This window comes from Perognathus longimembris, chromosome 13 (assembly GCF_023159225.1).
Source record: "Perognathus longimembris pacificus isolate PPM17 chromosome 13, ASM2315922v1, whole genome shotgun sequence".
NCBI lineage: Eukaryota > Metazoa > Chordata > Mammalia > Rodentia > Heteromyidae > Perognathus > Perognathus longimembris.
In genome coordinates this window covers 34,806,034-34,823,257 of record NC_063173.1, presented here as the reverse complement: position 1 = coordinate 34,823,257, position 17,224 = coordinate 34,806,034, and the positions used below count along the sequence as shown (strand labels likewise).

The 17,224-nt window shown below is 38.1% G+C and overlaps 1 protein-coding gene across 1 annotated transcript in view; it reads left to right on the top strand.

Annotated features, from left to right (window-relative positions):
* LOC125362745 (doublecortin domain-containing protein 1-like) overlaps nt 1-17,224 on the top strand; it is a 57,075-nt gene that overhangs the window by 13,168 nt on the left and 26,683 nt on the right. The window contains exons 5-10 of the mRNA XM_048361670.1: nt 1,327-1,426; nt 6,341-6,476; nt 7,567-7,726; nt 11,055-11,213; nt 12,744-12,944; nt 14,445-14,538. Of these exons, the coding sequence (XP_048217627.1) occupies nt 1,327-1,426; nt 6,341-6,476; nt 7,567-7,726; nt 11,055-11,213; nt 12,744-12,944; nt 14,445-14,538 (850 nt within the window). The remainder of the gene's footprint in view (nt 1-1,326; nt 1,427-6,340; nt 6,477-7,566; nt 7,727-11,054; nt 11,214-12,743; nt 12,945-14,444; nt 14,539-17,224) is intronic.

Sequence of the window (17,224 nt, the reverse complement as noted above, 5' to 3'; positions counted from 1 at the left end):
TGACAAAAGGAAAAGGAAAGATCTTCATGCCTCTGACTCTTGTTGATGAGCATAAAATCACCTCTAATTCACTCAATATAGACAGCGTCTTGTAACCTCAAACACATTTAGCAAGGATCTTCTACTTCTTCTTCCATAGGCTGGGCAATCACAACAGGCCTCTCTTAAAGTGCACTCTCTACAGTAACTCTGTTATTTCACATTCTGCTTTATTACCTCTGTCCCAGACTGGCTGTAGAAGGTTCAGCCTCTGCTACCTCCAGCCTCTTTGTCAGCTTTCTAAAACGCAGATCTAATAACACACCACCCATCCATTCTAATGCCTTCAATAGCCTCCCATTCTTCCAGAGCTAGAAGCCAGGTTCATTAGTCTGAAATCTCCAGTGCTTTCAAATTGCTCCTTTTTATCTGCTTCATCTGAGCGGTCTGCTATCCATACATTCACCTCTAGCACTTCTCCATGAACCCCATGCATTCTTTAAAACCCATCCCAAAGGTTGGGTTCCTTAAAAAAGTTTTCTTAGGAGAAACACATTGTTTTCTTTGTTCTTAAAGCACACTAGCCAGGTGCCAATGAAAACATCCAGTCACTTGGTGGCCTGTCTCTACCATTGATTAGATGGGTGACCCTGCCGGGAAGAGAGAAACTGTCTTCCCCCTCAATATCCACAGGGTTTGCCCAGTTCAGGTTTGGGAGGGAGAAAATCAATGTTCAGAGTTTAACCAGGCTAAAGATAATTATATAGCTGAGCGGCCAGAGGGAATCCCTTCTAGTGGTGGAAGATGAAATGTTACTTGGTGACTGATGTGATTTTAGTGGGGAAAAAGCACGTGGGTGTGAATCAAGAGGTAGAGAATCTGCTTAGCAAGTGCGAAACCCTGGACTCGAAACCCAATACTGCCAAGTAAATAAAACAAAATACAAACACAAAGCTTCAACAGAAAAAGCTAAGGAAGATGCCTTAGTAGAAGTACAGGAACGGACAGAATAGAAATAGAAAGATATGGGCACATGGAAAATGAAAAGTCAATCACAATGTCTGCCTGTCTACTGGGCAAGCTTGGTATGGTGCCAGGCATTTTTTAACACTTAAATTCTCACTCCTAACAACTTGGGAGGTAAGTAATGTTGGCTTAGAGAGGCTACATGATTTCTCTGAGTGTCAGGACAAAGAGTCCCTAAATATCACACTGGTACTCAAAACGATCTGATGGCTCCAGAAAAAAAAAGTTGTCATTAATGATCCAAGGTTTAATTTCTTTTACTATTCTCTCCGCTACTACAAAGCTCCTTAACCTGACATCAGTTTTTGTGTCTCACTACAGGTGCACGGAAGCCTTAAACTTGCCTTCTGCAGCTCGTAGATTGTTTAATGAAAAGGGGAAGGAAATCTTTGCCCTTAAAGAGTTGCAAAGAGATGAACTGGTAATCATGTAAATTTCATGTTAATGTATAACTACAACCCAAGGAAAAAAAAGTACTTAAATATAAGACTTTGGCTGGGTGCTTATTCTTATTTTCTCTCAGAATTAGCCAAACTCAGCAACCATCCAAACACAACATTAAGATCTAGTGTTGCTGAGATCTAAGACTCAGGCCTGCCCACTACAGAGGGAAGTATACTTGTATACTTTATGCTTTAGAGGGGGTTTGCTCATGTGATTTTCCTTAGGACACTTTAAGATGGATGCTTTCATTACTCCATTCAAAAAAAAAGCAACAACTGGACAAGGCCAAATTAGTCACCACTTGTAATCTCTGCCTCTGCCTCTGAAGAAGACTTATTATCTAATCATTTTTAAAAATTTAGTAAAGCAGGATCCTTTCCTCTTTTTAAGGTCTACAAAATATAGTTGCTTTAAGGATTTTTTTTTTTTTTACTAAATAACAATTCTACTTTTTTTTCCAGGAAAATTTTTGCCTAACTTCTTATATACTGTCATTTTTGTCTGTTTTTTTTTGTTTTTTGTTTGTTTGTTTGTTTGTTTTTGCGACAAGGCCTCACCAAGCTGGTCTTGAAGTTTCAATCCTCCTGCCTCAGCTTTCAACTACTACTTGGGTGGTTAAAGAAAGTTGGGAAATCGAAGGGCTTTAGCATCTCATTCTTTTCTCAATATATAGAAGTTGTGGCATCAGTTTGCAGAGAAACCACTTTCCTTGACTGATGCATGTCATTTGCTGAACAGAGAACAAAACTCCCCTCATAATACCAGAATTTAGGCTTTGAGTATAAAGATCACTTGAGCGTCCTGAGTCCAGGTAACAGTGACCAATATCAGAGGCAGCATGCAGGTGGAGAGGCTGTGTTTGAAGGCTGACAACCTTATTTATTATGGATCCTATATCGTCACTGCCAAGTTGTTTGCTCTGAATATTTTTGGTATTTGCTACCATGATCATTCACTTGTGCTTTTCAGACTCAATTTAAGGTAAATTTTATTAAAACATACAGTAACAAAAGAAACATTATTTAAAGGTAAGTTCAGATGTAAGGCACTGGGGTGATGAAGTATGGTTGTAGATTAAAATGGGCCAAGGTAATGTTTTTCCTTTATTGCCAACGTGAAGTACAGAGGGGTTACAGTTTCATATGTAAGGCAGTGAATACAATTCTTATCCAACTTGTTACCTCTTCCCTCATTTCCCCCCTCCCACTCCCCCTTTCCCTCTCTCTCCATGAGTTGTACAGTTGTGTGTATCAAATGGTTTTGTAAGTATTGCTTTTGAAATGGTTTGTCTTTTTATCCTTTTTATCTCTATTTTGGTATTCCCTTTCCCTTCCCTAGTTCTAATACACGTATATACAGTATCCAGGATTCTAAGATCAGATACAATGACAGCAGGGGTAAAACGGGAAGGGAATATGAGGGGAAAAAAGCAAAGAAAAAAAGGGTAGGAGAAAAAAAAAGTAAATAAAAAGGATACTGTTTCACATGGCATGTTGAAAATAATTACAACAATGATATACCACTTGTTTCCAGTCATTTCACTTAGTATCTTGTGTTCATATAGGCATAGCTATTGGGCTATTGTGATCTTCTGTTATGACTAACCTAAACATGTACTGAGGGAAACCATAGAGTCCATGTTTCTTTTGGCCTGGCTCACTTCACTCAATATGATTTTTTTTCCAAGTCCTTCCATTTCCTTATGAATGGGGCAGTATCATTCTTTCTGATAGAGGCATAGAATTCCATTGTGTATATGTACCACATTTTCCTGATCCAGTCATCTACTGAAGGGCATCTGGGTTGGTTCCATATTCTAGCAATGACAAATTGTGCTGCGATGAACATAGGTTTTCTGGTGGCTTTAATGTGGTCTAGCTTGTAATCTTTTGGGTAGATGCCCCAAAGTGGGGCTCCTGGATTGTAAAGGAGCTCTATGTTTAGCCCTCTGAGGAATCTCCATATTGCTTTCCAGGGTGGTTGAATAAGTTTACACTCCCACCAACAGTGTAGTAGGGTTCCCTTTTGGCCACATCCCCTCCAGCATTTGTTATTATTAGTTTTCCTGATAATGGACATTCTTACTGGAATGAGGTGGAATCTCAGTACTGTTTTCATTTGCATTTCTTTTATGGCCAGTGATGTAGAGCACATTTTCATGTGTCTCTTGGCTATTCTCATTTCCTCTTCAGAGAAGTCTCTTTTTAGGTCTCTAGCCCATTTGTTGAGGAGACAGTTGGTTCTTTGAGGGTTTGTTTTGGAGGAATTTAATTTTTTGAGTTCAACATATATTTTAGATATGAGGCCTCTGTCCATTGTGTGGCAGGTAAAGATCTCCCAATCTGTGGGCTTTCTGTTTATCTTGCAAGCTATGTCCTTTGCAGTGTAGAAGCTCTGCAGTTTGATGCAGTCCCATTTAACCAACATTTCTTTGATTTGTTGTATTTCTGGGCCTTTATTAAGGAAGTTTGGCCCTGTGCCAAGGAGCCCAAGTGTTTCTTCTATTCCTTCTTGTAGTGTTTTTAGGGTATCTGATTTTACTTTGAGGTCTGTGATCCATTTGGAATAGATTTTGGTGCAGGGTGATATATAATGATCTAGTTTTAGTTTTTTACAGGTGCTGAACCAGTTTTGCCAACACTATTTGTTGAAGAGGCTGTCTTTCTTCAATCCTATTTTTTTTAGCTCCTTTATCAAAGATTAAGTAGGCATAGTTCTGTGGGTTCATTTCTGGGTCTTCAGTTCTGTTCCATTGGTCCTCAGGCCTGTTCTTGTGCCAGTACTAAGCTGTTTTTATTACTATAGCTTTGCAATACAGCTTGAAGTTTGATATTGAAATTCTTCCAGCACTGTCCTTTCTACTTAGGATTGTTTTTGCCATTCGGGATCTTTTTTTGTTCCATATGAATTTCTGGATTGCTTCCTCTATTTCTTTAAAGAATGTGTTGGGATATTGATAGGTAATACATTGAATTTGTAGATAGTCTTTGGCAATATTGCCATTTTGACAATGTTAATCTTCCCAATCCAGGAGTATGGGAGGCTTTTCCATTTCCTAAATTCTGCCTTAATTTCCTTTTTCAGGTTTTTAAAGTTCTCATCATAGAGATCTTTTGCTTCTTTGGTTAAGGTTATTCCTAAGTATTTTATGTTTTGAGAGGCTGTTGAAAAAGGAGTTGCTTTCCTGATTTCAGCCTCACTCTTTGGGTTGTTGGCATATATAAAAGCCATTGATTTTTGAGGATTTATTTTATATCCTGCTACTTTGCCAAAGCTTTGGATCCGCTCAAGTAACTTGGGAGTAGAGTCCATGGGGTTCTTTAGATACAGGATCGTGTCATCTGCAAAGAGAGAGAGCTTAACTTCATCTTGTCCTATATGGATCCCCTTTATGGCTACCTTATTGCTCTGGCTAGGAAATATTGATTAGAAATTTGAAAGGAAAAAATCTCATCTGTAGTCACATCCTCTAGAAACATGCCAGAGGGGTCATACAATTTTCTTTTGGTAAAGAGATGGTAAATGACTTACGTTTGTGAACCATACCATCTCTATTGAAACACTAGTTCTATTACTGCAACATGAAATCAGTTATGGGCCACATGTAAATGAATGGACATGACTATGTGCCAATAAAACTTTATTTATAAAAAAGCAGCAGTCAAAACTTGGGCTATAGTCACTGTTTGTTAACCTGCATTTCAATTCTTCCTTTTTTCTTTACTTCCTTTCCCCTCCTTCTTGAAAAATTTTTAAGGCTTTATTTTTAATGATTTTTTTTTCACCTGCAAATGGTTGTACAAGGGGGTTACAATTAATGTGTACAGAGCATCTTTTTTTTTTGCCAGTCCTAGGCCGTGAACTCAGGGCCTGAGCACTGTCCCTGGCTTCTTTTTGCTCAAGGCTAGCACTCTGCCACTTGAGCCACAGCGCCCCTTCTGGCCATTTTCTGTATACGTGATGCTGAGGAATCAAACCCAGGGCCTCATGTATACGAGGCAAGCACTATTGCCACTAGGCCATATTCCCAGCCCCTGTACAGAGCATCTTGATCAGATCAGCCATCCCATCACTCCCTTCCCTGTCCTCACTCTTCCCCATCTTTACCAGTTTCATCAAGTTTTCCACTTCCTTTTTCACCTGTGCATTAAATACTATGACTATATTTATTCACCATTCTCTTTTCTATTTTTCCACCCACTCTCACTAACCACCACATTACAAACTTGCTTTACTATTTCCTTTTCTTGAACAGCAGGTTTCTTGTTTGCTAATGGACTGTCAAATCATGCAACTGTCTACATTTCAGACTTCGTGCTGGTTGCTCAGAAGGTGACAGGCTAACTTCTAGCAAACATAGAATTACCCTGGCCCCATTTTCATTCACAACCATACTTCTAATCATCCCAGTGCCTTACGTGTATACACTTCAGCTTCTTGATGAATTATACATTCACTGGGATTGCAGAGAGTACAAACTTCTTTTAACTCAGAACAAAATCCTTGAAATTCATGATATTTGATGCCTTCATCAATACTTTTTTTTTTTTTTTTGCCAGTCCTGGGGCTTGAACTCAGGCCCTGAGCACTATCCCTGGCTTCTTTTTGTTCATGGCTAGCACTCTGCCACTTGAGCCACAGCACCACTTCTCGCCTTTTCTATATATGTGGTGCTGAGGAAGTGAACCCAGGGCTTCATGTTTATGAGGCAAGCACTCAACCACTAGGCCATGTTCCCAACTCCTTCATCAAAACTTGGTTCCTTTTTCTTACTGGTAAGTATTCCATGATACCATAGGGACTTGATTGTGATGATTCCCAGCTTTGGCTGTTACAAATAACATTGCTGTGACTTGTTGTATCCAGGATCAAAGACTCCTCTGTTTGATAGGTATATGTCTCGTGTGGAGAACGGTGGATCAACCCTGACCTTGCCATTGCTCAGCAAAGGAAGCAAATCTTCCTCAGGAACTTAGCATCTGACATTTCTAAAATTCAAGCCTTCTGCTCTTCACGCAAGGAAGAAGGTGAGCACTGAAATTATGTTTCCATAATATAGGCAGCCAAACGTAAACACTGGTCTAAGGAGAAAGGGAAGGTTTGGGTTATCGATTTTCTTGGGCTTCCTTGGGCTCTAGTGGCTGAAATCACTCCCCGTTCATCTCTGTATTCTTTACAGAGGTACCTCTCTCTTCTGGTAGCTCTTCTGGAAAGTTCCCCAGCAAGTCTCTCAATGAATCTGGTCATCATTGGATCACCCAGATACCAGATTCAGGGTTGTGTGGCTGGGTCTCAGATTGGAATGCACAGCTCAGGAGGTGACTCTGTTGCTGTGTTCTGAACAAGGTGACCATTTTCTTGGGCAACTGCGACACTGACAATGATACCAGTACTGAGAAGGAGGATTACCTGTGTTTGTTTTTCTGGTTTTGTCTTGTTGCTCAAATGCCCTTTGGACCAGAAATAGAGGCTTTTCTCTAAGTCACTAGTGAAGGCAACCCTTGATTTTCTAAGACAGAGCCAATGGCTTTAGGAAGACTCACACATCATCACTGTATCATATTGCTTTGTTGTGGTATGATGTTTGTCCTAAAACTGTCTTTAGACTTTTGCTTTCTTCATGTAGCTTCTCTAATTTCTATGTACTTCTGTTCCTTACCTTATATAGAGTAAAGAAAATTAAAAAGTAATATATTTTAAAACATTACCCCATTAATATATCTTAAAGCATTACTATAGGGTGGTGAACATTCTATAGTAAAGTTTTACTTGTCCCTTTCAAAATACAGAGACTTTCTCTTATGAATTTGAATCTCATAGAATGATCTAGAGACATATATGTAAATAATGTAACCATTTGAATAGTTAGAATATGGAATAATTAACTTATCTTTGGAAAGACCTATTTTTAGTACTTTCTACTAAGAATATCTTGAGAGAAAAGACTCTACAAGCATTGAATTAAATGAATTCCATCTTCTTGCTTTAAAGAGTAAGCCGACAAATAGATCAAATGGCTGGAAATTGTGCTTGTATTTTAGCATATGTTTTTAAATTCCCAAAGCTCTACCATCACAACTAATAATATGTCCTTGCAATTTGTCTATTTCTGCTCAGCTCTTGTTTTAGAAGTCCAAAGTGACATTGTGTCTGGAAGCAAGCTTGCTGTGCATAAACTTAGAGCAACTTTTGGAGAAGAGAAGCAACTTGAACAACCAGAGGGAAAACAAATGCAAAGTGATGATTTAACAACAGAACATGCTTCCGGGGAAATTCTGTAAGTAATCAGGCTGGTCAGAAAAGCTTCCAGGATGCTTTTTGAACTCTGCTCATTATGAACCTGATAACCGTGCAAAGTCTATGCAGGAAACTTGTGCCCTGTTTCTGAAAATGATGTCAGGAGCAGAATAGAATCTAATTAGTTTCTGACATGTGGATAGGCTTGTAGCTTCAACCATCACAATGAGCTACTTTCAGTAACATTTTTATTATTTTTAAAGAAACTAGAATCTCCCTTTGTAGCCATTTCAGGAATTCTTTTTGATAGTAAACATTGACATCAAGAACAATTCAGCTTCTACCCTAACAATAGTCCAAGACAGATGCACATTAATGCATACTTATCATTCTGACTCATTGAAATTGTTTTCTGATTCATCTCTGTGTGTATAATATCCTCCTCCCAAGCCACCTCTAAGTTCCATCAGTGAACAGTTATCTTTCTGATCCATAGCCTTTTTTTTTTTTTGTAGGAGACAATGCTATGGATAGAGCCCAGAGCCCCACAGGTTAGGCAAGTGCTCTATCACTGAACCACTTTCTGTTTATAGAGTCTTCTATGTCCATCATTTGCAGACAGAAAACAAGTCTGGGATTCTACCCCGCATCATTGTCTGTCATTGACTCTCATTTGTACCTCATGTCCACTTCCCCTTCGTACTTGGCTTTCCAAATCATGAGCTCCACTATCTAGCTTAGCAACAAGCTTTAGCCTGAAAGTGGGACATTCCATTTATGTCCTCTTGTAAGGCTCTGAACTTCATACTAATTTCTTTCAACTCAAAGTAATTTTTCTTGCTCCATATACTCCATCAAATCAATAACTCTTCACTGAAATCAATTTCAGCAAAGATTATACTGAGCCATGCTCCTCTAATCCCTTTTCCTCTCATCCTACCCACTTATCTGCACAAGAACTATGTTACATGTACTCCTTTATGAGTAGACTAATGGCTGTAAGTAAATGGAATAATGAGTGAATGTCTTTCCATATTATACAAACAAAAATACCTGGTTAGTTACCATTGAAATAACTGTAAAAATTAGTGTGGTTACAAACTTAAAAAAATACCTTTCTTATGTTTGTAATTCTAGCTGTTCAGGAGGCTGAGATCTGAGGATTGCAGTTTGAAGTCAGAAAAGTCCATGACTGTCTTATTTCCAATTAACCACCCAAAAAACCAGAACTAGAAGTGCGGCCCAAATGGTAGAGCACTAGTTTTGAGCAGAAAAATCTCAGGGATAGTATCCATCCAAGCCGTGGAACTGGTACACACACACACACACACACAAACACACACACACACACACACACACAGTATCTTCAATTAGAAGATTATTAACTTTTTTTTAGTAAACATATTTCCTAGCTTTGTTGAGTAGTTACTTGATCCTATGCCTTAATACCACCAATGGTACCTGAAGGCATTTTTCAAGGAATAATTCTTCCTATGTCATAACTCCTACAATAGTTAGGTAATTAGCCACAGCTTTTCCTAATATCACTTTTTGTTCTGTGAAGTATATCATCTGGCCCTTGAATTATTAGTCTGCATGCAGAGAAAAAATAAATAAAAAGCAAGAAAAAGAAGAAACATTTTTTGAGAGCAAAAATCTTTGTTATTCAGAATCAATGATCTTACCAAAGTCAAGAGTCTTGGTGGTAGTGATTGCCTCAGAAGCATGAGGCCCATCTCTCCTAAGCATTCTTGGCCTGCTCTCTCACTCCAGACTCTTGTAGAATGCTTCCAGTAATAAGGAGATCACTGCTCCAAAGGCATCCAACTCTAATATTTATATAGTTAATGACACAGAACATTTATCCGTTTCATTGTACTGTGTTTTAGCTATCTGCTTGACATCAGGTCTCATTCCAGTGAGTTTTTATTGTAATAGTTTGCTTTATTGAACATATGGCACTTGCTTGCTTATTTATTGATTTATTTGTCTATTTTCTGTCTTTTCCCACTAGCACATAAACTCTGTGAAACCTAAAGCAGTTATTTTATTCATCACTCTATGCACAACATATAGAACTCTGTGCTTGACATATAATAATTGCTCAATAAATAATGTTAAAGGAATGAATAGCTTTCAGATGGATGATGATTTCCATGAGCAAATTAGTTAATGAATAAATCAAAGTGGATTGTTAAATGTTCTGAAATTGACTCGATGAGAGTTCAGTTGACAGAGAGCTTAGGAGCTGATAAGTAAGAAAAGGGAAACCCTGGATATAAGCAAAAAGGCTTGTCTGCACCTTGCCAACTTTGTCAAAACCAAGAATGACACTTTTCCTCTTTTCCTCAAAAGTTGGTGGGAATGCTGTGTTTCTCATTTGGGACACAAGGTGGCAGTCTTGCTTTTCAACTGTTAGGAAGATTTTAATAGGAAAAGCTGCTCTTTCTGCAATAGCTGAACGAAGCAGTGCTTACCTCCGGTTTCATGGCTGTATGCAACACTGCTGTTAACATTAGGGAAGTATGCAATCAACCCTGCTAACATAGGACTTATCCCTGAAGATTTTTATAATTTGATAATGCCTGCAGTTGCATAATATGATCACCAACACCTTAAGGATCACAGTGTGTCCCAGAGAACTTTATTCACATGTATGCATATTTAGAGTGCTGAAATACTCTTACTGAACTGCTTATGCATTTATCCCATTTTTCATATTATGTCAAGGTCTCACTCAAAGCCAATGTGCTCTAAACAATGGCCTATATAGATTACTATGCACGCATCAGTATGGTGCTTACTCCTCTGGGTCTTTTGTGTAATGAGAACCCAGAAGTCTAGCTCAATTATTCCACTTGTGACTATTTGTTGTAATGCTGTAGTATATTATTGTCTCTTAAAAGCTGGAGGGTATGTGAAGATGCTATTTGACTCTCTAGATTCTTATGCTGAGGGGGAAAGGTTAATTTGATTTAATATCAAGTAAACTTTATGGAAACAAGTCATCTTGGCTACATTTTCCAGATTGAATTATGACCTACTTATGAGGTAGAAGGAGTCTTTTCAGATGTTTATTATGGTTTCTCGGACTACCAAGTGATCTTTATAACTTTTGAAATATAATACATAGCCTTGTTTATCTAATTCATTATAACAAATATGAATGCCATTGATTATAGGCCTGAGGGATTTTGTGTGTAGCCTTCTATTAAAAGATTTAAATTATGTATTAGTCAGATACAGATTTCTAAAGTTAGGCATTTCTTTGAAAATACAATTTATAGATCCACCAGCCTTCTATGAGCTCTGATCAGACTGTATCCCAGAAAATGTTCTTAGACTTGTATTCACTTCTGGCTCCATAGAGATGCACATGCAAGAGCTCATCTTCGAATGGCAGCTTGTCACCGGCTGCTCATGTATGCCTGGCAGGACCCTTCCTGTGATGCTAAGGAGGAAGACAGTCTTCAGAAGAAAATGGAAGAAGAGCTCTCCAAAAAAGTAAAACCACAAAAGGGAGACAGGTAAAAAGTTACAAAGGATTCTTTCTGGTCTCAGATTCCTTAGGTGTTTCCATTACTGTTAGCTACTATTTACACACATGTATACATTTTTGTCTTAGGTTTTCAGTAAAAGTATTTGCAAGTATTGATGAAAAGGTTCATTTCCCTTTAGCTCATTTTGTGCAGTGCAATATAATTTTTTGCTTTCTTGTTCATCATCTTTTTAAATTTTTAAAGTTATTTTTAAGTAGCTATACAAAAGAGGTGTCATTTAAGAAAGCAGTTTAGGAATACAGTGCTTCTTGATCAGTGTTACCCCTTTCAATATTCTCACTCATCCCTCCCTACCCACTCGTTCCTTCCCTCTTCTTAATTTTGTAGGATATACATAGAATTTTTTAAAATGCATTTTCCTCTCTTCTCCTCTTCATTTGTCTACCTCTCTCCCCTTGACCCTTGCCCATCCTTTTACTTAGTGGTATTCTCATCCGCATATACCTCTGGAGAACATAATATATAAAACTGACATATTTGTTGTTGTTGTTTTGTTTTGTTTTTACCAGTCCTGGGGCTTGGACTCAGAGCCTGAGCACTATCCCTGGCTTATTTTTGCTCAAGGCTAGCACTCTACCACTTGATCCATAGCGCCACTTCTGGCTTTTTCTGTGTATGTGATGCTGAGGAATCCAACCTAGGGCTCCATGCATGCTAGACAAGCACTCTACCACTAAGCCCTGCCCTAAAGCTGACATATTTGTTGAAAGTCTATGTGTGTGAATTTATAAAGAAGCATGTACTATGCCTTAATGTTCTTAAGAAAATAGTGAAATACACGTTTTCTTTTTCTAATTTTATTCTTTTGTGGCCAAATTCTAAAACAGTGAGAGGAATCTTGACAGTACTACATAGTATTAAACATTATTCCAAAATCTTAGTCATTTGCTTAACATTGTAGTGTTTCTTGGCTTATGTTAAACCATCTTGGCACTTTTTGCAGCTAGCATTAGTTGATGCACATAGTAGGGGATTCATAGTTCTATAGATTACGTTAATTGGCAAGGCATTGTAACATTTAACATACTTAACAGGTTTTCTTAATGCATTAAGATCATTAAGAAATAACTTATTATTTTGACATTACTTTCTGTTATGATACTTCATTATTGCTAGAAGAGAGTGGTATCCTATTTCCTAGGTATGTTGTAGATATAAACAGATAGAACAAACAATTATAGTTTGAGCTCAACACTTTCATTTGTGTTTTTACTCTATATGCCCTTCCTACTTGTTTTTGCATTTCATTTTTTCTCCTTTAAATGCTTCTTCATTCTAACTTTTTTATTTTTGGGATGAATTTTGTAAATAATTTCTTAAACACCCTTATTTCTGTTACAAAGTAAACTCATAATTCTGAGCTTTATATAAACTATCAGACATTAACAGCCTTGCTACTGTTCCAGTGCTGTGGCCCAGAGGGTAGAATTTACTACCCCAGGGCCCCGAGTGTGCAGGCCATGTTTTCTTCCACTAACAGACTTTTCTTTGTCTCAGACATTCTTCAAGGAGTAGTACATTGCAGAAAGCCAACCATCAGCAGTTTGAATATAGAGATGGACAAATCATAAGCCATGCTGTGCCTCAGTTAGTCTTGGGAGTACAGGGTCCTGACCTCCATTCAGGCAAGGAGGTGGTTTTGATGGTGAAGAAATCTGACGATAATCATCAACATTGGATACACAAAGAAGACAGCAGGTGAACCCACTGCATTTGAAGATTAATATGTCAAAAGGCGAATAAGAGCCTAAAATATCTTTATCAACAAGGGAGATAGTTGAGTGTTTGGGGTTTTTCTGTTTGATTTAGAGAGAAAGAGAGAGAGAGAGAGAGAGAGAGAGAGAGAGAGAGAGAGAGGAGATTAAAAGATTCTACATACAATTAATCTGCTATTAGATCTAGTTCAAAGTTTTACCTGGCCATTAGGTACAAGATGATATGCTCATCTAATGTATTGTTCTGATTTGAAATAATACATTTAAAACACTTCCAATTAAACATTTTTCCCATAAACTCAGTCCCTGTAAGTCCCTCTACCCACCCCCGGTCTTCTCTACTTCCTTAGCTTTTATAAAACACAACCAGCTAACATGGCTCTTAATCAAACAGTAAAAACAAATTCTTACTTTAGGAAATACATGAACTTAAGAGAATGTCTCTCACCTTGGATACAGTTTTGAACCAACTACCATCAAAAGTTGTTTTTGAGACAGTCAAGAGAAATCTAAAACAGTCTAGCTCTCTGATAATATTATGAAAGTATGACTTTTGTTGGAAATGATAATGACTTAAGTATTATGTTTTTTTAAAGAAGCAAGAAACAGAATTCCTGATTAGTTGGGTAATACTGAGATATTCAGATAAAAGTAAAAGGCATTTTAAATTTGCTTGTGCATTTGTACACAATTTTTCTTCCTGAGGAAGAGCTATGATTTTCATTGGATTTCCTATATATCCATCATGTCCGAGTCTTGTGAATCTCTGTGTTGAGAGAGACAGTATACTCTTGGGCAGGCAGAAACTGTGGGGGCAATGTGGGCAGGGGAGGACTTGCTTTTTCCTAGGGAGCCACAGGGATGGTCAGGAACACTTACTGGTCTCCTCCTCCTCACCGGGACTCTTTGCCCTAAGGAGCTAGCAGAACATCAAGCTTTTTCCTTGTGTCCTGTGAATGGCTTGTTGGAGGGGACCAGAATTCAATTATTCTTCTGCAGGAGGTTATGTAAGGTAGTGTTTTAGGAGCTGGTGGTTGTTGGGCAAGCAGGAAGCAACCTTCTGACACATATGGGCATGCTACCATGAAAAGGGAATGGAGGAACCAGTATAGCAACAAACCAGAAGTGCATGATGTCCATGTCACATGTCAGTGAGCAGTGACTAACCAGGCAGTGGGGAACTGTGAGAGGCCCAGAGATTGCACATCCGGGCACCTGGTTGGAGCAGGGCTTTCCCTGGCTGCGTTCATTCCTGAGGATTGCAAGCAGAAACTAGAAAGGTCAGGAGAGCCCCGTCTTGCCGTGCTCTTCCAGCACTCGTTGAGAAAGCTTGATATTCTGCTTATTGTGAGGGCCGTGTAAGAGTCATATTCACATCACAGAGCATGTCCATAGTGGAGAGGCTGCAAACTGGGAAGTGGCGCAGAAGGAGATTAAATCCGGTCCTGCTAGTTTGTAATGGAATGCCTCCTGTTTTCACAAGGACCTTTCACCTGGTGAGTAACCCAGACCTGGTGCTGGCAGTTTCTATGACCAAGGCTCAGAATGAAGCCAACGGCTATCCAGTTGTTGTTCAGGTAAGATGTGTATTGCAAGTGAGTGATCATAGCTCTTTAATTAAATCAGAGGAAAGCTCCATGCCTCCTTGTTGTGGAGCCAAAAAATAGCTGTCATAGAACACTATCTTGAATGTCATTGTTAAAATATTTATAACAGGCTGCCTAGAATTCAAATGGAGCATGTTGCTGCATCTCTCAATTTAGCTTAATCCAACAGATGGTGATTATAGGCTTGCTGCAAGTCAAGCTCTGTGCTAGTTACTGAAACCAAGCCCAACATACATACGAGAAATTGTCCAGGCAGAATTCATGACTTTACAATCTTACAGTCAAGTGAATGGCTTTTATATGTACTCAAATTTGATCATGGAAAACATCAGCAATTCCCACCCCCCCCAGCCCCCACCTCCATACCTGGAAACTGAAGGGAGAGAACCTGATGAGGAACATCCCTATTTTTGGAGGACATACATCCACATTATTAGTTCTACAAAGCAACCACTTTGTAGCATACTTTTAATACAGTTTTTCAAATTCTTATAGTCGCAAATTTTTTTTTGAGAGACTTCAGAGAACTCTGGCTGCATTTAGTTTGGGACAAAACCCTAAGAAGTCCTTTTTTCATATTCATCTGTCATCCTCATAACAAAATCACTCATAAATATATTTTCTTTTCTGGATAAGACATCAGAAAGTTGAGGAGAATTTCTGCCCTGAATTTTACTTTCTATACCCTGAAGAGCATCTTCTATCTTGTTGTTGAACAGAATAATTGTTTCCAAAAAACATTTGTGTAATTCATGTTTTTAATAGCACTGAAGCAACTTGTTTTGCAGGCCCTGAATCCAAAAGTGGGACATAGCAATCTGGACAAATACCAGAGCTTAATTAAATCTTCTGTTTTTGTGATAAATAAGGGCTAAAAAATGATGCTAGGAGACACATATACATAACATTGCATACTGTTCTACCAGGTACCTCTTCAGAACAGACCACAGTGTGATAAAATCTCACCCCCACACAAAAGTGTTGCCTTAATCAGTTTTATAAAATTGCAATCAAGAATTCAGTGTATGGCTGGGGATATAGCCTAGTGGCAAGAGTGCCTGCCTCGGATACACGAGGCCCTAGGTTCGATTCCCCAGCACCACATATACAGAAAACGGCCAGAAGCGGCGCTGTGGCTCAAGTGGCAGAGTGCTAGCCTTGAGCGGGAAGAAGCCAGGGACAGTGCTCAGGCCCTGAGTCCAAGGCCCACGACTGGCAAAAAAAAAAAAAAAAAAAAAAAAAAAAAAGAATTCAGTGTATATCCTACAAAATTAAGGGAAGTGAGGGGAGGGGCAGATTGGGAGAGATGGGTAAGAATGCTGAAAGGAGAGACATTGATCAGGTTGCACTGAATTCATATACTGCTTTGTAAAATGGCAATTTCTTTGTACAAATACCGAAAGACAATAAAAATATTTAACATAACATAAAATTGCAAAAATAAACAAGCAATTCCTTAATCAGTTTTTAATAAAATGTCTTTTCCTGAGGTTCTCATTTTGCAAGGACTAAATTTAATCTCAAGATAGTTTGGATTACCTTTCACGATTTTTTGGTAATTGTTTCATTTTTTTTACTTCTCAAAGCAGTTGTGAGAACATAAAGTTAATATAAAATGATAAAAATGCTGCATGTTAATTTAATGCTACCACACCTTTACTTGTTCCTTGGAAATGAAAACTCTGGTTACAGATCTCTGAGCGAGGCTCTTTTGTCTGATCTGTTAGGTCAGTTCTTTGGACTCATTTATTTTCTTCTTTGCTTCTAATTGTTTACCTGGCAAAGTAGGTGTTATAAATTAGAAAGTACCCTGAGATGTCATGATTTATTTAGTTAGAATTTATCTGTTAATTAAAGGTCTGCTAAAATTCTTTAGCCATACTTGAGCCAACTTTTCTAATTAGAATAAATATTCTGTTTCTCTTAACTGAATGTTCTTAGAAAAAACAAACCTCTTTGAATATCATAAGAATAATTTAAATTAAAATACTAAGCTTGGAAATGTTAGGATAAAACCTTCACTGTATGACTATTTATTTTATAATGGTTTTATTTACAATATGAAAATAATTATTTTAAAATTAAAACATCAACAATGTACTATTTTTTAATTTAGTAAGCATTCAGGAAAATGTGCTGTCCAAAAATGTAAAAGAGTAGATAATATGCAATTGGTGGCGACATAAAGTACAATATTCTCTTTAACCATTTGTTAATGGCACAAACCTGTAATCCTACCTAACCAAAGGCTCAGATGAGAGGACTGAAGTTTAAATCTAGCCCGTGTAGACAAATCTTCAACACCTATCTCCAATTAACCAGGAAAAAGCTAGAACTGGCGTGTGAGGCTTTGCCACTGTACTGGCAAGATTCTGCTGTAACATCATCATTGGAAATAGTCATATTTTGTCAATAACTCTACTTTTAGATATTTGTCCTAAGAAATTATCATAGGCTTATACAGATAGTTTCACTATTATATTTTACTTATTACAGGGAAATTTATTTTTTCTCAAATTTTTATTATCAAAGTGACGTACAGAGAGGTTACAGTATCATACGTTGGGCATTGGATACATTTCTTGTACTGTTTGTTGCCTTGTCCCTCATGCCCCCCTCCCTCCCCCCTTTCCCTCTCCCCCCCCCCAGGTGTTCA